This window comes from Phaethon lepturus, unplaced genomic scaffold (genome assembly GCF_000687285.1).
Source record: "Phaethon lepturus isolate BGI_N335 unplaced genomic scaffold, ASM68728v1 scaffold42082, whole genome shotgun sequence".
Lineage (NCBI taxonomy): Eukaryota > Metazoa > Chordata > Aves > Phaethontiformes > Phaethontidae > Phaethon > Phaethon lepturus.
In genome coordinates, this window is record NW_010523485.1 from 9,270 (window position 1) to 31,692 (window position 22,423).

Genomic DNA, 22,423 nt, shown 5'->3' on the forward strand with positions numbered 1-22,423 from the left:
AATCAGGAATGGCAGTCTTGAAAACACAAACCCTTTTCTTGTTTGGATCCCTGCACCATGAATTTGAAGACGTGAAACTGAGAGTGTTCGAAGCAGCCAAGCGATGGCTCATGTGCCAGCTGCGGGACTTTGTTTGATGCTGTCCTTTTCACCCCCCTGCAGCTGGGATGGGGGTGGCATTCAGAAATCCAGGTGGTTCCTTTCCAGTTCTCTGCTTTCCTAAATAGGGACGGCTGCTTTTCAGCTGCCTGCACTATCTCTTGGACAAGACGTTTATGCTTGTGTTCGGAAGCCTGAAAGATGCTGGTGCACAAAGGAGATTTCCTCTTGTAAGGAGCAATCTTTCCCAGCCACCCTTCCCTAACCCTGCCTCGTTCCAGGGACTGGCTGTAGCCAGGATAAGCTGTCTCCTAATAGCAAGCATTACGCTATAATGCTTTATTGTTTAATAGCATTAAGCTTTATCAGTGTGAATTGGCTCCCAAACGCGTATGGCTGCCTAGACCCTTCAGCAGTCGTTGTGAATAACAGGCATAAGGCAACAACAGGCATATAAAGGATAAAGGCAGTTAATTGAAGGGAAATCCCCTCACACAGACCAAGAAAATGGATTTCTGCTAAGTTGCCAGCAGGCGCAGGGCAGTGCACACTTCCCTAAGGTAAAACTTGACTCTCTTACCCTACCACAGCGCCAAAATAATTCCCAAGAAGCAAAGGGATTTGCGTTAGTGTAGCTGAGATTAGAAGCTGGGCTGTCCTTCCCAGACTCCAAATGGAAAAAGAGATCCAGTCTTTAGACTTTGTATTGAATGACTCCCACGTGCTTGGGAGTTAGAAATTTTCCTTGTTAAAAATGAAGTGTACTCCTCGTGGGTCAGCTTCTGAGTTGCTGATGCTCTGCTTGTTGAGTGTGTCAGCTAGGCCCTCAGGTCCACAGAGAAAAACACCTATTCTGGAGCTGTTAAGAAAATGAAAATATGATCAGGAACTTGGTATGGTGCAGCTGGATGTTCCTCATGTAAATCAATCTTATGTTCTGTAGGTGCATGTTTTTTTTTTTCTCAATTACAGGAACTAAAGTAGAACTGGATGTCTACCCCTTAAAACTTATAACCCCTTAAAATTTGCAAGGCACTTGCTGCTGCTTCTAAAACAAATGGTGAGCTAAATCTCAGCTCAGCAGAAGTCAGTGAAGACAGGTTTGTTGACCTCAGTGGAGTCAAGGCAATAGAGCTTCAAAGAGCTTACAGCACAAATTCTTGAAAGGAGCTGTTCTGTTTTTTTCCTACTAATTTTGGGTGCTCAGCTCAAGGTCATCCATATTCAGGTTTTATTTTTTGAGATAAAGTACTTTTGGAGGTATTTAGACATCACCTGATATTCCTATCTATTTCAGCTGAAATGATGGGGTATATTTTTTCAAAAACTTCTGCTAGTAATTAGACACTCCATGAAGCACCTCACCAAAAGGGATGATTATTTTTCAAATTGTAGGTTAAAACAATTTGGTGAAGACCATAGGTCATGCCCATCGCTGAAACAAGAATAGAAATTACCTGGAGATTATTAGAAAAATATGTTTCTCAAACTTTATCAGCCAAAGGAACAAGATTATGCTATTATGTCATTTAGATAAAGGAAGTCCAATTTGTACAGGTTTACCCAGGATGCTGCCCTGCAATAGTTTTGAACTCGTTTTCCCAGTTGGGTCTTCCATACAAGGTTTTCTGCTTAAGGCCCGTAATCACATCTTTCTCTTGTTCATGATGCACTACAAAATGAGTGGCCTGTGGGAAATGAAACACATAGCACAGCAAAAAGACAGACTTAGATATGGCAGCATTATGTCCTGTTAAAAAAAAGTCAATACACACTGAATTATTTCCAAACTGAGAATGTGGAATTTATGGTGTTCAGCAAGGAAAGCTAACATTGGTATAAGTCCTGACTATCAGTGTCTATCTTCCCCTTTTCCCCAGACTGGGCAATCTCAAGAGTTAAAGCAATGAAGCATCGAACACAGCAATTAGTTATGTTTCTTTTGCTATGAACTGGTTTAGTCTAAGTACTGTAAAATAAAGCTGTAAATTAAAACAAACCTTTCCCTTCAGGTACAATAATACAACTCCCTTGGCCTTAACGAAGTCCTGCCAGTTTGAACTCTGGAACATTTGATCCATATGAAGAGGTCTTGTCTGCCCTCCCTGTGTAACTTTCACTTAGACCAGCTAAGCTAAATAGAGCCAGGAAGAGGAGAAGATGGAGTTAAGGGCATAAGTTCAGGCCTTTTGGAGTTCTGCAGCACTTTTATATATGCCAAAAAAGTTACAGGTAACTTTCTCCCCAAGGCAGAGTTGTGTGACTTTTCTTCTTTCCTTCCCGTTTTTCCATTGCCTGTGTGATAACTTCCTGCCTTACCCCTACCCCTCTGTGTCTGTCTAGCTGAGCTACAGCACTTCAGGCACCTGGTGAATCTTGCAATGGTGAGATATAAGTAAAATAAAACATCACTGAAAGTAATACAGTGAGCACCTTTCCTGACTCAATCAAGTATTATCAAGTGGTTCATGGAAGAACTGCCCCTTTTTATCCCTAAGGTGACCTACACGCATGGGATCAGATAGGGAACTCATGAGAGTCCTGAAACATATGTGCTGCCATCACTCAAACCTCGTGCATTAGCTTCTTCAGTCCCAAACGCTGTTGGAGATACTTGCATGGTCAGCTGAGGTTGCTGCTGTGAGGAAGGACTGCTTCCCAGAGTGCACAGCCAGAGTAAACCCAAAAGGAAGCCAGAGTGCTCCTTAGCAGCTGATCCTACGTAACTTCTGATGGATAATACCTGTCTTCATTTAAAACCTCTGAGAGCCAGATGGAGGCCCAGGATAAGCACCATTTGAACACTTATCAAAACATAACACACTGACATCAACCTCCGTGCACATGGAAGCGATATTTTCCACCATGTTGTTACCTGAGATTCATCCCAGCCTGTAAGGTAGATGTTATAGCTGAGAAACTCTGCATTATTCCTGTCCTGCATTTGAGCTTCCAGAGATTGCAAGAGGTCAGCAAACCATTCAAAGGCATGAGTGTCTCTGCAAAGCCAGTAAAAATAGATCTGGAAGAGACAAGAGTGAGCTGTCAGGAGACATAGGCATTTATGGTTTCTGGTTTTAACGTCTGCTGACAGAATGAGGATTGTAGAGTTCTTGTAAAACTTGCCCTGACCACTTCAGTAGATGGGTAGGCTGGTATAGGAGCTATTCAGGAGTTTTGATACTGGAAGGGTTGTGAAGCAGAATGAGTGACTGCAAGAACGAGGAAATATCTTTTTATTTCTCTTCCACTAGCGGGTTACATTTTTAGTTCATAAAATTTCCCCATGTATATCCTTGTGAAACAGTTTGTTAGGACATAAATTAATGATTTAGAGATAGACTCTATCTCCCTGTCTGCTGGCGGGCAAAGTAAATTAAAGCAGGTGACAAAACCAGTTCTGTTCTCTGAATATGACCATGACTACAGAGTGTGACCCCACACCTCTGCACAGGGAATTTCCAGGGGCGGGAGGTGAGAGGAGGATGGTAGCAGTGCTCTTCCACTGACATAAAGTTTTTCTCTTTGTGGTTGGGGAAGGAATGCAATATTTGCACCAGCTGTATCAGTACCGTGGACTTTGTGTTTCTCATGCAGATTGAACAGCATCTCCACTGCAAGTGGAAATCCCCAGGGCCACAGTCAGGATTTGCGTGTGTGGTTTTCCTCGTAGGCTATTTCTCCTTTCATTATGTTTTTGCTTTTGACCCTTCTGCTTCCCTGCCTGCTAGTCTTGTGAGATAACTGGACTCTTCTCTTAGGACTTAACGCATGTCTGGAGGCAGACCACCTTTGTTTTGATTTGGGCTGTTGGCCCTTGAACAATTACATTTGTTATGGGAAAGAGGACACGCACCTTTTTGAGTTTTAGGTTGGTTGCATCATGGCAGTATTTATACCAGACAGACTTGAGTACAGATGCAAAGGGGGTGACCCCTATTCCAGCTCCAACAAGCATAACAGTTTCATAACTGAATACATCCTCACTTGCTGTTCCAAAGGGGCCGTCCACAGCTATCCTGAAATTGAAAGTACACTTAATAAATCAATAGTGAATATTTACTAGCACCATTAAAAATAACAGTAAAAAGGTAAGGTATTTGTCTGCTACAATGCACATTTGGGTTGAATACTAGTCAGCAAAAGAGGAGGTGGGGTTGATAGGATGAAATTGGAAAGAGCCATCTAAGGTCCCACATCTATGATGGAAGCAGTTAAAGATTGCATCACAGGTGACACCAAACTGGTTGAGCAAAAATTAAACTGTCATAGGTGTTGGTTGACTTTATCATGGAGACTCTTTGCACATACTTGGGCAACTTCCATGCCTCCTGGAATTCTTGCTTATCACATCCGCAGGCATTGAACAAGCCCTCTGTCCAGTCCCCTACAATACGGACGTGAATGCTGAAGTAATCCTCTTCTGGAGCAGAGGTTAGTGTAAATGGATGCCATTCCAGTTTAGATACTGCTGGACATTTGACAAAAATGTATTGCCCAACCTCCATCCTGAAGCCCTTCTTCATCATCTGGAGCTCAATTGTCTTGAAGGGATGAATGACAACCTACAGTGAGAAGGACAAGGGGAGAAAAGGGAAAAGAAAAAGTCTGTCTTCACTGTTAATTGGATATATCTACATCACTAATGTCATCCTCTGCTATGTGAGCAAGGAAAACAGGTAAAAATTTGTTCCCAGCAGAACTGGGAGTGAGGAACAGCACCTGACAGCCAGATGAAAGACTGCAGAAGATGCTGAATTTTTGGTTGAAGTATTTTTTCACACCAGGCTTGCAGTTCCTCCAAAAGGGACAGGTCAGACAGGCACATCTTGTAACACATCACCAGATCTATGTATGCACATTGTTAATTCCAGATGCATGTTCCACTTACACAGTGGCACAGAGCAAAGTGTTAATGAATTTGACTGTATATATAGGGGCAAAACCATAGGGCTATCATACAGATAGGGAATTGGATAGATAGTACCACTGGAAACTGATGTTTTCGTGTTAGAGCTGTGTGGGACCTATAATATGGGCATTTGCATTCTGCCTATCTTTAGCCAAGAAGAAATAGGAGCAATATTCTACAGGCAAGGCTAGCATTTCTATCACTATGATTTTTTAATCCTGAAGTTGTCTGCCAAGGTTATTTTCAATTTTCAGAAGAGATTTGCAAGAAGGAGAATCAAGTCTCTATCTGTTAGTGTAGGTATTAATAGTAGTGCTTAGGATTGTGGAAGATATTTTCTGCCAACAGGGAATTAAGCAGACACCATAGACACATGGAGTAGAAATGGCTCAGAGGTATTTTGGTAAAATTACCAAAAAGCACACTAGTATATAGGAGCCTTCCAACATGTCAGCATCGTGCCAGGGCTCAGTAGAGACACCTAATGTCATCCCCCAAATCCTGCTGCAACTTTATGTCCACTAGATGCAGCACAGTGCCATGTGAGAAAATTACATTGGGAAAGGTAAGGGTAGTTTTTATATGTTTGAGGTTAGTGCCATGCTAATTTGGCTGCCAGACCCTCAGAACCAGCATTAATATTTCTATGGGGAATGGGAGCTCAACATTAGCTTTTGCTGCATAAAATAGGCACCCTCTAACTCTCCTTTTCAGGAGTCATTTGTTATGCTGAAAAATCAGAATTCCTAAATATCTGGGTAGTTTTGAAAACAAAGATTTGGTATCTTAAATACTCTTAAGGCTGTGGAATTTCTACATGGTGGATTTTTTCACTCAGTGCAACAAAGATTAATTTCTCTTTCGTAAGCTTCAGTCCTGTGCCTCAACTGACTTCCTCCTCTTGCTCTCTTTTAGAGACAGGCTGCATTTAGATGTTAGAGGTTGGCATTATTTTTGCATGATAGCAGCCAGAGCATTCTTGAGAGACCTTTCACTGATAACGTCGTCTGTCATGTAGGAGCCATTGGCTTTGCTGCACCATTTGGAAAAATTGGTAATGTTTTGCCCGGTGTTAAGTGTAGCATCAACACATACCTTTGTGATAACAACCTTCTGCTGTGACCTCCAAAACCGCACCAACCTCTCACACAGGTACAAAAACATGGGACCTACTACCCATTTCCATGTCTGTAAGCAGAATAAAATGAGAAATCAGATGATGAAGATGTCAACTTAGATTAAATTGAGCCCTGGAAATGCTACGAGCAGACATGAAATTCAAGTAATGTAGGTTCTTTATCAGCCAGACCAGGGAACCCTTAAGATATGACACCTTCAAAATTACTTCTAGTCAGAGAGGTAATTTCTTTCTCTGTTGAGAGTTGCAGCTGGCTTTTAGTTGCTACTGCAGTTACAGCAAGGTATTTTCCTACGAGTGATTTTGTCTTTGTCTAAAAATTAAGGTAACTAAGTGAAATGTGGAGTAAAGCTCTGAATGTATTATTGACTCAGGTCTGTATTACTGCAGGAAAAGATGTGGTTTCTGTTAACAGATCAGTCTGAAATGTGAAAGAACAACAACCTGGTTAGTCAATAAAAGGTGAAGTTTCAATGTCACCTTTCCAGAGGCATTGATTTTCTGTTAATGATCACTAGTCTATTAATAATGTGAAACTATTTATTATGTAGATTATTGCACTTTCTAGAAATCCCCACAAGCCACTAAATATATTTTGGGTAAACAGTTCTTAGATATGATTTGCTCTTTTGCTTTGCCTGTTAATTGTGCTCATTTTACAGCACTCTGGAAATGGGCTGTCTGTCTGTCTGTAGTCTGTTTCTGCTTATAATCCATTGTGTCGAAATCTATTGCTTTATGTAAAGAAAGCTGCCATTGAAGAGTGCTGGGGGTTACGTAGCAGCTTTTCTACAGCAAGTGAAAAGTGTTGTTTTTTTTTAACAAAAAGAGTAAACTGTAAACATTTTAAATTGGATTTACACTTAAGACAACTGTTCTTACCATAGGAGGATTCCCTGAAAACTGGGGGATTGGACAAGCCCCCTTTTTTCCCCAGTGAGTGAAGTTCTTGTAGCAAATCTCCGGATTATGTTCAGCCAGACTCTCAGCTGTCTGCCCTCGTACAATACGCCTGGAAAAAAATAAAAATCATTAAGGCAATGAAATGAAAGTGAAGTTATCTGTCCCTTATTGTTATTCTACTTATGTACTACTCTATTTATGTGGAGTTGTGGACTTCTGCAGTGCTATAGCTTTGGTACAGCTTTACTACTCTAATAAACCCACAAAATTGCTGTTAAAATGATAAAAATGGGGAGGCATGTTTGTAGGGGAAAATACTGACTACAAGGTCAGGTGAGGAACTGAGATATGTCCATTACCATTTCCAGGAAGGGGTCACAGTAGAAAAGCTTCATTGTTTTCAGAGTTATCCTACCTTTTTTTTCAATAAAAACAAAACCTGGAGTGGGCAAGGTAATAAATATCCTAGTGAGCAGTAGAGAAATTATTTCTGTTTTTCATCTTAGGAATTTGGAAAGCCCTTTCCAACATACGTTCTTTCTTTGACCCTTCCTCACCCTTTAAAGCTGTGGAGTAGCTGTTTGGTTGGTGTGAATGAACACAGATGCTTCTGAGGCAAAGCAGCTATGCCAACTATACCAGTTTATGTCAGTTGATGATCTGGCCTCTATATTCATGCTTGGTTAGGGTTTGTTGTTGTTTGATTTATTATAGAGAAGCCTGACTGCTCCAGTTCAGCTGTGTTTCCAGTGGCAGAGATAGTGCTGAACGACAGTTTCAGGTTTGAGGGAGAAAAATATATTCTGACCTTGTTCAGTATTTCCTGCCTCTGACTGGAGTTCTGCCAATCTCAGGGGTGTGCAAGAGTCCTCAAAATGATGGGGGTATATATATATCTATTTTTTTAAATACATGTATACACACATATATATAAAATGATGGTAATTAGTAGGGTGAGAGTCATAGTATAGAAATTCAGATTAAGATCTGCTGAATTTCCCTAGAAACAGTCTGGTTCTGTTCATGCTGTTCAGTTTTATGCCAATATGATTCTGTCAATATCTTCTTCCCATGACTTTTCTTTCTGCTTTTCTAGCTCGGTTTCCATGAACTAGACTATGTTTCTGATGTTTTGAGAAAACGTGGTATCTAAGTCATATGCATGCCTAGCTTAAGTGACATATTTATAGAGGATTTTTAGGAAGCCTGTGCACTGTCTTGAAAGTTGAAAGATTGCACTGCTCATAAATACTACTAATGAATCTCTTCCTCATTAAAAGTTTGATAAACATTCTGCCGGAAAAATAAAGGGAAGGAATGACACTGTCCCAGGAGCATCACGAGTTGCAGTTTGCAGGAACATCACCAGCTGCAGTTTACTTCCCCACTAGTGACAATGGGTTCAGCTGAGCTGCCCTCTTGGATGAGTTACGGGAACAGGAGGAGCCCGTTTCCTGCCACTCCTCACCCCATTGCTTAAGGGACCGTGGGCCTGAGGGTTTTTGCCTTGCCCTATGGTTTGACAATGCCAGTACCCTGTACAAGAGAAAGAAAAGACTTATTTTCCCTTATTACTGAGTGTAGATGCTCTTCCAGTACTGTAATTAAGCTTTCAGTAGTATAGCTTTCTAATTCCTTCTTTTTTGGCTAAAGTTTTACTTTAGCTTCCAAGGCAGCGTGGTCTGAATCTCTGCCCGCTCTCCTCTTTACATCTACTATGATGGAAAGTTTGGGACGCTTGTCTGTGACACTCACCTGATGCACAAAAAAGCATCAGTGCTGCAAAAGTGCTGTAACAGCTTGTAACGGACAAGAATCTGCCCCTTTGATTCTGTTAATTATCTTTTCTGTATATACATATATTTATGTATGTGTGTCTATACAGGTATGTATGACACACATCCTTCTATGTCCTGAGATGAACTGACGTCTATGCCTCTCTCTAACATGTTACTTTGAGGCTGTCAGATCATACTTATTCCATAATATCCATCTTTGTACACCTTAGATGCCTTCCTTGAGTGTAAAAAGCCTGTCCAATATTTTTTAGTGTGTTAGTACTTTCTCTGAACTCAAAATGTCATTCTTGCCTTTCAGGCCAAATAAGTGAGGTCACTGAGTTCACAGCCAGGAAGCATCCTTCCCTCTATACCTAATAATATTCCTGTGTTTATCTCCTTCCAAAGGATAGCTGAACTTCTCTGACAACCACGTTCAACCCCTCTGCTGCCCAAACTCTTGTCTTTTCAATACAGTGCAGTTAAAATGGTGGAAGTATACTGAACATCCAAGTAAATAAAAAGTCAATTTTTATGAAATATATGCGCCTCACTGACCTCTAGAAAGCGCAGTGCTTGCTTTCTGATAGCATTGTGTAGTAAATACTGGCAAGTCTGGACATTTTGTCAGTAACTATACAATATTTGGTGTAGGAAACATGAACCACTTGTTCTTTTCCTTCAACAGGTTTTGCTCAAAACTTCTCCTTCATGTTTTGAAAGTTGGAATGGACAAATGCTGATGGTGATTCTCATCTGCCTTCTATTTTTGTTCTTCCTGTTGTACTTTCATTTCTGTCTTTTTCCTGGCACTACTGGACTGAGAGGAAGTGATTTTGAATAGTCATTTTTTGCTGGGTATTTTTAAAGCACACTTTCTAGTGCACCTAGAATTTCCTTGAACATGGACAATCTAGTATAATTACGAACTATGAATTGTGTTCATTTTTCTAAGTGCTAAAATTATGTTTGTATAGTGCTAAAATTGTTTCATTGGGCTTTTCAGCTATTTCAGAAGAAGGTATGGAATCAGCCAACAGTGGAAAAAGATATGTGGCATTTGGAAGTTATAAAAACTTACTGTTGCCTATATTTGGGCTGCAACAGCTAAAAATCTATTCTGAAATGATGCTGATCTGATATTAAAAGTTCATAAATGAAAGTTAAAGCTGTGTTATTATAGTTTTAATTTACCCAACAAAATCCTAGACTTTATAACAGTTTTATGCTGAGGTCTCCTTACATGCATGTGTGTGATGCAATTCCTTTTAGGAGAGAAATGTAAATAACAATTACAAAGAGGAACCTTGGAAAAGAGTTTTCCAATTTAAATATCAGAAGAAGTTGAGTATCAGTGAGCTTAAGTATGCCAGAGTCTCATAAAGCCTCACGCATGTGAATAGCTTGTTGCATGTATCAGTGAGAGCCTCTTGGCTCTCAGAGCCTGTTTTGGCTCATCATTACCATAAAAAATAACTGCTGCTTAGTGACTTAAGTCCCTATACTTATGTGAGTAGAGGGCTTTACATTAAGATACAGTGGTTATCACATATTGTGTGATAAGTGCAGATACTCACCCAGCGCCATGGATGACAAGGCCAATAAAGAAGATGACAAAGAGATGGTGGGTGTACCAAAATACTTCAAAATACGACCTTCGGATGGTTTTGGTGGATGACGTGATGATTAGTATGAGGGCCAGTGTGATGATAACGCCAGTGAGACCAGCCAAGTACGTGAAAGCCACATATAGGCCCCCCACAGGATTCTGTGAAATAATTGCACATATTGGTCTGAGGAAGGGGTTGCATCAAAGCAGAGCCAGCCGAACCATCAGCCTGTCTCACTTGCCAAATCCTTTACTTTATTGTAAGGCTTTAAGTTATCCTTTGTGAATTTGTATGCCAACAATGCCAAAATCCCACTCCATTTTTGTTGCACTGCAGATTTACCTATACTAAAGTAAGTGGAAGTAGAGAGAAAGGATTTCCCACCAATTCACACACTGAACATTGTTTCTTACTCTGGCACTGCTCAGCAGTACAGGCTTGGGGAAGGTGAACATGTTTGCACAGCTCTGTTGTTAAAAGCTGGAGTCCTACATCCATATTTAGGGAGCTAAATGAAGCTAAATGAAAGCTCTTCTTTTCTGTGGCATTGTGCAGGTGTGAGTCTTGTAACTTATACAGAAATTGGATGCTTGGTGCTTCTGAGAAATGGAGAAGTTCCCTTTTCTTTTTTAACCAGAGCTTAAGCAGCCCAAGTTCAAAACTTTTGACTTCATTTCTGTGTACCTTTCTGTGTGCCATGTCTACCTTAGTCACACGACTGCTTTACAGGGTATTTGTTTTTACATAATGTTCTAAGAGTACTTCTAAATCCCCGGGTGAAAAACTTTGAAGTACTACCAAAATTCAGCAACAATATTACTGACAAATATAGAAGAATAAATTATACAAGGTTTTGCTGAAAGATGGCCCAAACACAGATTGTGCACCTCAGAAATAGGCACTCTGCTCAACTAGTCATATGATCATCTAAACAAATGTAAAAATGACTCTTCACAGCCTGATGTCACTTACCCCAATAGTTTTTCTAAAAAAGTTGATATAGCTTTCATTTGGATTATCACCAAGGCTAGAAAGCACAGCTGCCAGAGTCCCTTTCTCTTCAACACGGGCTTGCACACTCCACTCTACGTTGAATAAGTGTGCGATAGTGTGAATTGCTAGGAGTGACAGGAAAGAAAAATCAAAGTTAAGCACAAGTACTCAGTGGTTTTGGGTAACATCTGGAAGTTTGTAACATTTTTCAACTGCAGTTTAAGACCTTTGCCACTCTCACCCTCTTCAACGCAATTTCAGGTCATTGACGTGCTATACTGTCTAAAGTTTACATGTTTTTGGGTGGGGGAAGGAAAGAAGTAAAGGAAAGTTTCCAGCACATCTTTGTTCAACAAAGGCTTTCAACAGTTCCAGTAGTAGAACCCTAATACATGGGAAACTGAAGCACGGGATGGCTTAAATTATTTGACAGGATCATCCAGGATTTCTGTAGAAGAGCCAAGAAGTAAATCTGGATTTCTTTGGTGTCACATTTGCTAGTGCTGCTTTGTTCTGCTGTATTGCTAATAATCACTAATAATCATCACTAATAATGTTCTTGCTGAGCTGGACATGTCCATACACCTAGTACAGCTGAGGTGTTTCATATTACTTCCACTACACATCATTGCAGAGGTAAACCGTGCAACGCTTTTCAAAATGTTTCCCCATTTGTATCATCAGATACTTATTCACCTTCCAAACAGGGCCTGATGGGTACAGATCTAACATCCCCAAAAAATCCATCTCTGCTGCAGACCTCCCCTGTGGCCTTATATTAACTGCACCACCCTGCTCCTTTTCCATGAAGTGGTGGTGAGATTTCAGCCACGGTTCAGAAAGGGAACCTGCTCATCTCAAGTAATCTACTGATACGAAGACTGTTCTAGCTTGTTTACAAGCTCAAGAAGTGGCCCAGTGTGAACCTCATGAGGTACAACAAGGCCAAGTGCAGGGTCCTGCACCGGGGTTGGGGCAGCCCCCGGTATCAATACAGGCTGGGGGATGAAGGGATGGAGACCAGCCCTGCTGAGAAGGACTTGGGGATTCTGGTGGGTGAAAAGCTGGACATGAGCTGGCAATGTGCACTCGCAGCCCAGAAGGCCAACTGTATCCTGGGCTTCATCCAAAGCAGCGTGGCCAGCAGGTCAAGAGAGGTGATTCTGCCCCTCTACTCCGCTCTGGTGAGACCCCACCTGGAGTCCTGCATCCAACTCTGGAGCCCTCAGCACAGGAAAGACATGGACCTGATGGAGCAAGTCCAGAGGAGGGCCACAAAAATGATCAGAGAGATGGAACACCTCTCCTCGGAGGACAGGCTGAGAGAGTTGGGGTTGTTCAGCCTGGAGAAGAGAAGGCTCCAGGGAGACCTTATGGCAGCCTTCCAGTACTTAAAGGGGGCTCATAAGAAAGACGGGGACAGACTTTTTAGCAGGGCCTGTTGTGATAGGACAAGGGGTAATGGTTTTAAACTAAAAGAGAGGAGATTTTGCCTAGATCTAAGGAAGAAATTTTTCACAACAAGGGTGGTGAAAGCCTGGCACACATTGCCCAGAGGGGTCGTAGATGCCCCATCCCTGGCAACATTCCAGGTCAGGTTGGACGGGGCTCTGAGCAACCTGATCTGGTTGAAGATGTCCCTGTTCATTGCAGGGGGGTTGGACTAGATGGCCTTTAAAGGTCCCTTCCAACCCAAACTATTCTATGATTCTATGATTCTATATATGATTTGTAAGGTACTTGCATTGAGAAGTGACAAATTTGATGAAAATAAAACTTAGTTTAGGAAATGAGAGATAAAATATGAAAACTTTTCCATGGTCTGTCCAAGATTTTTATACCCTTTTCTTTCATAATTGCTATTATTTGTTTCAGACATGCCAGCTAAGGGATAAGTCTAAACAAGAATTAAAGCCAGGGTGTCTGGTTCTCAGGGCATTGCTAAACACCCTTTATTAGCCAGTGTCATAAAGGGTGCCGACAGTTCAAGAGAAAAGTATTCTTTCATATTTATCTTTTGTTCTCTGCCAGTTGCAGAATATTTGGAAAGTTATTTAAGCCTTAGCACACACTGACTCCTTTAGTTTAATGAAATCAGGTCTCTGCCAATATCCTTAAGAACTTGAATCCCACCTGGATTCTGTGTAAAATGCACAAGAAATCAGTAACAAAGAAACACTTGAGTACCAACCAGTATGAAGGGCGATCATCCATGCCACCATTTTGTGAAAGGTGAGGTTCCTGTCCAGCTGTCGTCTGATACGGGTAGAGCAGCACTTTGGATTTGGAGAAAAAAAAAGTATTTGAAGAATATTTGTGATGTCTATGCATACTTAAATGCAGTGATAAAAACAGAGGCCCTGAGCACAACAATTGGTGGCATTGCTAGTAAAAATCTAGAATCCCTAAATATAGACAAAAATATTTCCCCCTATACTTCAGAATACAGGAATAACAGATTATGTCTTAACATGTCCTATTGAAACGAAGTATTTGATAATGAGAAAATGTCATCCAGTGTGAAAAAAGTATATATCTTATCTATGTTAAATTACATGTTATAAACAGAAGGAGGGATCACCGTCTGCCAAGGCAGGGTCACTGCCTTGGTAGTGTCTCAAGCTGCCACATAGCATCAGGATCCTGTTGTGGCTGACACTGTAGAAATGGACTGTAAAGTTTGGGTATAACTGTCTCAGGGACCTCCCACCCCAAATTTGCTAGTCACTTATGGTCAATAATATGAAGTGATTCCTTCCCCAAAATACGGGGTGTACTTGCCAGGCATTCACTTACAACTTATTGCTGGAGTTACCCAAAAGAGAAACAGAAAGAAAAAAATCTCTGCTGATAGAAACTGAAGAAGTTTGCTCTTAAGAAAAACAGAATGATATTTTCATTAAGAATGATGACAGGTTCCTAACAGGCCCCATCTAAATTGTGCTGTAGTCAACGGCAGTTTTCCTATAACTTCAAGTTCCTGTAAAGCTAGCATTTGCTCCCTCTACACAGTAGAAAGCATAGTTATCCTGTATTGTATCTTTATATGGCTTCGGCTGACTGGCAAGGGAAGAAAACACTATGCAAACTAACACAAACATTTCCTCACAAGAAACATGTAAATGTTTCACACAACAAATTATGACAGACCAAAATATTCTCCCAAGTGTTTGCCGGGCATTAACTTTGTAGTTGGCAAGGTAAGGTAACGTATCTTCCCAGCTAGTGGGGTGGAGCTGATCATCCCAACCATCCAGGAGTGAAACAGAAGAAGGGATGATGAAACACGAGAACAATTTAATTTCTGATTTGTTCTTTACTTAGTGGAGATATACCAGCAGTGGCCTTACTCTTCCACACCAGTCCATTTCTAAATATCCCATGAGTATTAACTGTACAAAGAAACAGATGAGCAGGAAACATTCTCTCCTTTGGTTATTCTCCAGCTGTGACATTGATGAAAGGGCAAACTCTTAACACTCTGGGGCTATTGCAATGACTTCAGTAGACTATAACAGCCAGGAGAAATTCGGCCTTCTCTGTGTCATGTATCTTGAGACACAATTAAAAAGATTGTAGAATAAAGGGTGGCATAGTGATGCAGTGCTAACACTGCTTGACTGCCTTGCAAAAACCACTTGATCTTTCTGTTTAAGAAGCAGAAGGGCCAGGCAATGGCAAAGTGCTGTAGCTAGGTTCAGTAGTGAGGCTCATTTACAACAACGATGAATACAGCAATAAAGGGCATGCAAAGACAACACAGCTGCTTTTTCAATTAATAACAAATAACTTCATAGCGTATGATTTCTGGGTGGCAGGGTGTAAAGGACAAGAGTTTCCCGCACATTCCCATTGAACAGTGGCTTTGAACAATTCTCCCCTCTCCTTAACCCCAATGACGTTGCTGTTGGAAAGGTCACTACCCTTTCAATAAGTTATTTGACATTTTAAAATCCTGATTTTTCATAAGAGATCCTCACAGGTGTTACTTGCAGAGCATAGCTAATTGGAGACAACAGCAGAACAAGCATAAGCAGCCGTACCCCCGCGCTAAGGCCGCCCGGGTGCTGACACTACCACTGGCACACTGGGCTGGGCGTGTTTTGCTTAAGATGTAAAATTACCTCCTTCCTGAGGTATAGCTTTATTGCAAAAAGCAACTGAAGTTAAACGAACACCAACTGTCTAACAGTCCTATTTTATGCCCCTCGCTCCCTTCCTTGCTCATCCTCGGAGCCCTTGTCTTCCTGACACAGCCTAGCACTGGCAGCAAGATAGCGAGCTGCGGGCAGGCGAGCTGTAGCTCTCCGCATGGTTCTCCCTTGTGAACTGGGAGTAGCCTGAGTGACTCTACCACAGTGTCCAAGGCAGGAGGAGTTAGTAGCTTGAATACTGAGATAAGAGGGACAGCTTCGTCGAGATCCTGGTTAGAAAAGTTAAGCTATAGATGTTAGGAGATGAGCAATTCAGGACGAGTAGCACAAAGTCCTGGCTGGAGTACAATGCTCAACCCTTGGAATCAGTTTTTAGCCTTCCAGTAACATCGCCAAAAGTGTCTTCAGCTCCTTCATTGCTTTGACCTCAGAAGACCGCTGCCCAACCTGCTTTCAGCTTGACGCCCGTGGAATCTACGTCAGACCTCATGAAGGCCTTGTATAACAAAGAGCTCATATCAGTATTTTCCATTTGCATTCATCCCAATAGCAGTATTAATTCGTACTAAATTTATGTTCATTATTGAATTCTGCAGCCTGGGCAGTCAGCTCTAACTTTTGGCAGATACTAGTTGATCTTTCTCAGGGCAGGGGAAGAACAACATTAACCCTACAGTTTTACTTACTATTCTTTTTCCTTTTACATACCTGGGGGGTATGGCTGTCTGCTTTTGTAGATCCCAGAATCTGAAGGGATGCAGCACAGGACTGAAAGCCTGGTCTGTGTCATTCCAGCTTTATATTTCTAATGCTTATACCTTAAATGGGCAATTTAGGAGCTTAAAGTAGCAGACACATGTCGTTTGTGTGTGACAATCAGCCACATTGATTGTCAGAATATTTTTACTAGATGGATGTGCAGCCTGGGTTGTCTCTGATTATTTTGGTATTACTTTGTATCCCACTCTTTTTCCCCATAAAGGACTCTTGAAACACTGGATCTATTTCATTGCTTCCTCTTTTGCTCTGCTCTTTCAGCCCCCACAGGCTGTCTTATTTGTGTGGAAGAATTTATACTAGATTTACAGATGAAAACCAACTTCTGTGAACGAGTGTTATTGACCATGTGTATATTAAAGAGGCTAAAAAGAAAGGAGTCGTCATTTCATATTTGGAAGGACAGTTCACAAGCTTGAGGAGAATATTGCTTTTTCACTGCACCATGGCATACGTTGTCTGCATTATTTCTGCTGTAACAGCCAGAGATCTGGACTTCAGCAGCGTGATACAGTCAGTGCTATCATAGGAAGCCTCCCCAGCTGTCACTTAGAATCAATTGTCCTTTTCTCAGTGGTGGTTCCTCAGTGCTGTACATACCATTTGCATTTGGGACCTAGAAATGGTCAAAAGGCCTGCGAACTATTTCATCCTGAGATGGAAATGCAACTTGGACAAGAAAGAATGCAATTTATGCACCAGCTGAAAAAAGTCCCATTCTGAAAGCCTGTAAAAGACTATAATTTACTTTAAGAACTGAACATGGAAAGACAGAAGACATGGGCTAATATCTCCTGCTATAAATGGGTGTTGTATCAGTGACAAACAAGGGAAATGTGTGTAAGCACCACCTACAGCTGCTGCCAGCCGAAAGAGGGACTTTGCATCCAGGGCATCATGATGTCCAGGAGGCAAGAAAAAAGGGAAGACTCAAAGGAGGCTTATTCGGGGCTAAAACTCTCAGCAGAGCTCTAGATACACCATTGGCGTATTGACCTCAGTCTTGCTCATAGCAAAACTCCAAGCTTATCTACTTCTTAAAAGAGGACATCCCCAAAGTACAGTATATTTGGGGAACTTGGACAAAGTTGCTTGGTATATCTGCAAGGCTGCTTGGGTTATTGTCTTTCATAAATTTTGAAATTCTTTCCTCATCTTACCGCACTTGATCCTCTGAGGAAGGAGAGCAAGTTTCGACATACTGGCAGAAGAATCAGCATACAGTTGAAATTCAGACAAGCTGCAGGGGCCCTTGCCAGAGCCAAAGCATGCTATAATTGGAGAGATGCCATTATTAAATGAATTACCTATGACATTATCCAGGGCAAAAATAGGCACAGATTTACTTGATGTATTATATCACAACTTTTCATGAGTGTGAGATCTAGAGTTAATTAACAATGTTCACATTTTAGAGTAGTTGTGCTCTGGCCAAGTCAGAGGCAGGTATGCAGACAGAACACATTCCTCCAGATAGACACCTTCTATTTCCAGTTTTGAATAATAAGGTTGTACAAAACTTTCTGGCAATCAGGCAGATGTCTGGCAATCAATGGCCAAGCACAGATGCAAGTCTAAGCCGTTTAGTAGTTTACTGCCCCTAGGCTATAAAGTCTCACTGCTGTGGTTTGAGTTGGCCAGAAGGTTATGGTAGACAGGACAGCTTATGAGGGAAGTGGTTTTATGTTCTCTGTTGTCAGTAAAGGCAGTCTAGGGAAATTAGTTGCCTCATCTTTTAGGAATATGTTCCCTTAACTTCGCTCTTCACATCCTGAAGGATTTCAGATTTTGACAAAGACTGTTTGAAAGGAGGGAATAATGACCATATTAATCCATATACACTGAAGGGAAGGCAAAGATAATGTTAGCTCTCCTTGCATTGATTGGAACCCTTTCAGGTTTCAAATCACAGTAACTGACTTGAGGTTACACTGAGATCTAGTTATCCAAGCACAGGTCTCTGTGATTTCAAAGGCAACTGCACCATGATTCCAAAGGACAGAATTTCATCCATAGATCTGAAGCCATATGCAGAATGGGATTTCATGCTTTGCTGAAGTAACCATGGCTTTGCAAATCTTTCACAAAGTACCATGTTCTGTAATTTGAAGCTTAGACTGATTCTTATCTCTGTGATCAGGCTTTTAAAATATGTGAACAAATAAATTTTCTCTGTCAGTTGGTCATGACCCATGGTAGCTTTGGAAGGTTTGTGGTAGGACACATAATGCTGCATTAACCAGTTGGGTTATATTGAATAGCCCAGGGTCCAGGATCACTTCACTACTTGTCTATTCACATGTCTGATGAATATATGAATGATGATTGCTTTTCAAAGCTAATAGCTTTGTAAACTATTCATGCTATGAAAAAGAATCGCATGGGGAAATGATTGTGCAACACTTCAATAGCAATATTTTATTCATCTTTTGCTTAAGCCACAATGCACATTCATTTTAATTACCAGGAGCATAAAAGTTACCTGAAAACATATTTAGAATGGGATCTCTCTGTTTTGCTTACCAGCTTTTTATTCCGAAGCACTGGACATCTGCCTGCATTCAGTTATCTATTTGCAGGTGACTTTTAACCCTGACATGAACCTGCTGCTCCAGCCACTTGATCCTTTTTCAGTCAAATAAAACTAGGGGGAAAATGCTATATGCTCAGTCTATGCCAAGATAATACATGTTTTGTACTTACGCCAAGGAGTACTCTGGTATAGAAGAATTTTGGTGGAATATCATATGCAAGATAGTACCACCAAAAGAGGAAGACATTTAACCCCAGCCACACAAGCTGAAAGAGAAACGAACAAGAAACTTTACAGTTTGTTGTGAGAGATTGTATATTTGAATTTACACAGTTCAGATAACGGTCAGTTAGTTCATTGTGCTCCTGTTTGCACAGAGGCATACTGCAGGGTATGAAGGGATCAGCAGGGGCAATAGAAATTTTTCTGGTGGAAATGGGCTCTGATGTGTGCACACAGGAGTACAGGAGTGGCAGTAAACCAAAATGCAGCAATGGGTAGCTGAAACTTTTGCAAAGCTCAAAGGGTTTAGATGTGTAGATGTGGCACATGTGGGACATGGTTTAGTGGTGGACTTGGAAGTGTTAGGTTTATGGTTAGACTCGATGATCTTAAAGGCCTTTTCCAACCTAAATGATTCTATGATTCTATTAGGACTGTCATATTACAGGTGTTTATCTAAGTCTGTGAGTCTAGTTGAATCTCCAAACATCATCAAAGATTAGGGCCTCTTCCAAATGGTGGTTCCTCAGACGTATTAACCTATATAAGAGGAAGACCTAGGAGCCATGCCAAAGGACAAGGAAGCTTGAGCTCTAAATATAGATGGCCTAAAGTATACCTAAGACCTAATGTTTTCTATTGAGCAGGAGACTCTGAAGGTCTGAAATCAGCCAGCAGGAAATATTCAACACAGGCACTTTGGTAGTCTTTAGACTATCCAAAACTGAGTGTCTTAGTACGTGTACTGCAGCATTCTCTCACACATGCATAACCTACTGTGCAGGTTTCTTTAGGAAGAGAGAAGTTACTAGCCCTCAAAGCAATCTAAGGCAGCTACAAGCGTGTCCGGCCACAGAGATCATAGTGAATCTGGCCATTTGCCCTTCTGGAGCTGGCTGGATGATTTCACATCCCACAGTGAAACAAATCTGTATCAGTGCACCCTCAGTCTAAGTAGATTTACTAGGTGGTGCATGAAAACAGAGGAAAGTCTGAGAATTGGGAGAAAACCCAGTTAAGCATGCCAGAAACCGTGACATTACAGACCCTCATCCTTCCTAACCCATATGTTTTGCTAGTTCTTTGGCTCAGCTGACACTGTAAGAAACTTGGGATTAGTTTAGATGTTGAAAATGTCTTACCCTTGTGGCATAAATACAAGGAAATTAAGGGATTTCCATCATGGTAAGACAGTATATAGGAAATCCCCAAAACCTTATTAAAAAACTAAGGTCATCTCAGGATTAAATGCTTAGGATACATATTTAAAGTGAGAGTGTGCCACTCCCATGTACAGTAGCCTGACAGCATGCCCAGAAGACCGAGAAGTTTAGCATGATTCTTGATGGTCTTTCACAGTTCTTCTTGGTGTTGACCCATATGGAAGATGGACCTTTTGAAAAACACTGTGACACCCTCCAGCAGCCTGGGTTGAGTTGCAGGTTTAGCAGCCATCCATGCTCTTTAGCTAGGGCCAGTGAAGGCAGCATTGGCCGCGGCCAGGACTGCCATGTTTCTGTTTTGTTGGGGTAAAACAACAGAAATCGTGTCTGTCCTGTTTCTGTCAAGCACTGGATAACCCTGCACCTAGTCCCTGTGCAGTAAAGCTGTAGAGGACGATGCAGAACACTTTGGTAAGGCTTCCAGTGAACTGTCCTTTTAGCTGGTTTCTTTATCAGTGACTTTTTTAGTTTCCTTCCCTATTAGCTGACCTTGTTATAGCTTTGAGACTCTAGAAACGAATCCCTGATTTGAACAAAATAAGGGCCTCTTACTTAATTCTTTGTATATTTCAGTACTGGTGGAAAAAATATGCCAGAATTCACCTCTTGGCAGTTTTAACTTCCTCAATTCACTGAAGGTGAGAGCAAACACAGTTGCTCCTTTTCAAAGCACTAAAGTGCCACGGTTATGTTCCTAAACTAGAGCTACACATCTATGATGTAAAGATAAGTATTGATTTTTCATAGCAGCAGAAATACTTTTCTCAATAAAGATGTTCACATTTCAGTCACCACAAATACAGAAGTTCAATCTCTTTCTTCCTGTCAGTACTTACATATACTAACCATGTTTGACAACAATCCCTTAACTAGTATTACATTCTGGTGTTGTATATGTTTGTATTTATATATATCTATATAAAATTGTATATCTATAGCTCTTGTATCACCCTGTGAAGTGAAAAAAAGAAAACACTGAAATACTAATGTCTGCCTAAGTTTTCTCCAAGGAGGACTGCCCTGCCTTACTCTTTATCACTTTCAAATGTGACTACGATTTTCAGTACTTTTAAATCTTGCTCAGAATGAATTTAACCTACTTCCACAGCTATTCTATGCAAGTTGTCTACCAACTCAGTTCAAATACTAGTTGTCTGAATGAAGGATTCATGCATCTCTGCTCTAAATTCTGGAATCTGAATAAATACAAATTTTATACCATCAAGACACTGTGCTTTCACTTACACCTACTTTTGTTCATAAAAATGCAAGACAGGCTTGTGGCTATAATTGCTCTCTCTGTTGAAGTGCGCATGGTTAAGTGAGATGTAATGTTATTTGTTTTCTTTAAGTCACTGTTGCATCCAGAATACCCAGATACTTAAGTATTTCTAACAAAGCAAACAAAAGTTAACACACAATCATTTCTCAGTTGACAATGAAGGCTTATAGCAATCGGGATACCAGTCAGAGCTCCTTAAAAATCATTCTCTTGAAGCATTTCACTGCACTTGCTGCCCTAGTTTCTGAATAACCAGATGCATCTTTCACTGGCACAGTGAGATCTGCTCAGTACAGCTTTCTGTAGAGCTTCTTACTAGACACAAATCACAATAAAAATTGTACTTACAACAACAAAGATGGACAGACCTTCATTCTCCACCCAGTTACCCATGATTGCCTGAGACGAGTGTGCACAACGGCCCGTTCTTTCTGGGACAGCCTCTATGTCTTCTCTCATAAGGAAGTGAGAACAGAAGCTTGCAGCAACATGTTTCCTTTCTCATTCGTTTAGGAAATAAGTTAACCATTGAATCATGTCCAGAGTTCTGTTTTGAGCATGTTTCTACCATCTTTACATATAACTTTTCGTAATTGAAATGTATATAAACTGTTGAAATAGGCTATTTTTTTCATTGTGATACAGAGGATAAAATAACCAACATAACTGGTCAGGTTTTCTGCTAAAAAAATGCCATTTTATGTAACTTTCAATGCTGAAATGCAATACAGAATGCACAGAAGAGTTATCTCTTCCCAGCCTTTTCCCTTTTTATCACCTCAGGTCTGAGTTGCTGTTC

The 22,423-nt window shown here is 40.9% G+C and overlaps 1 protein-coding gene across 1 annotated transcript; it reads right to left on the reverse strand.

Annotated features, from left to right (window-relative positions):
• Positions 1 to 644: 644 nt before the first annotated feature.
• Positions 645 to 22,041, reverse strand: LOC104616951 (cytochrome b-245 heavy chain). Its single transcript, XM_010282133.1, has 13 exons — positions 21,973 to 22,041; positions 19,068 to 19,163; positions 17,525 to 17,635; positions 13,625 to 13,709; positions 11,413 to 11,558; positions 10,408 to 10,598; positions 7,032 to 7,161; positions 6,107 to 6,199; positions 4,411 to 4,664; positions 3,956 to 4,118; positions 2,975 to 3,121; positions 1,663 to 1,787; positions 645 to 958 (listed from the first exon to the last, which is right to left on the reverse strand). Exons 1-13 carry the CDS (start codon positions 22,015 to 22,017, stop codon positions 832 to 834), a joined length of 1,713 nt encoding a protein of 570 aa, XP_010280435.1. The 5' UTR covers positions 22,018 to 22,041; the 3' UTR covers positions 645 to 831.
• Between the last annotated feature and the right edge of the window lie 382 nt (positions 22,042 to 22,423).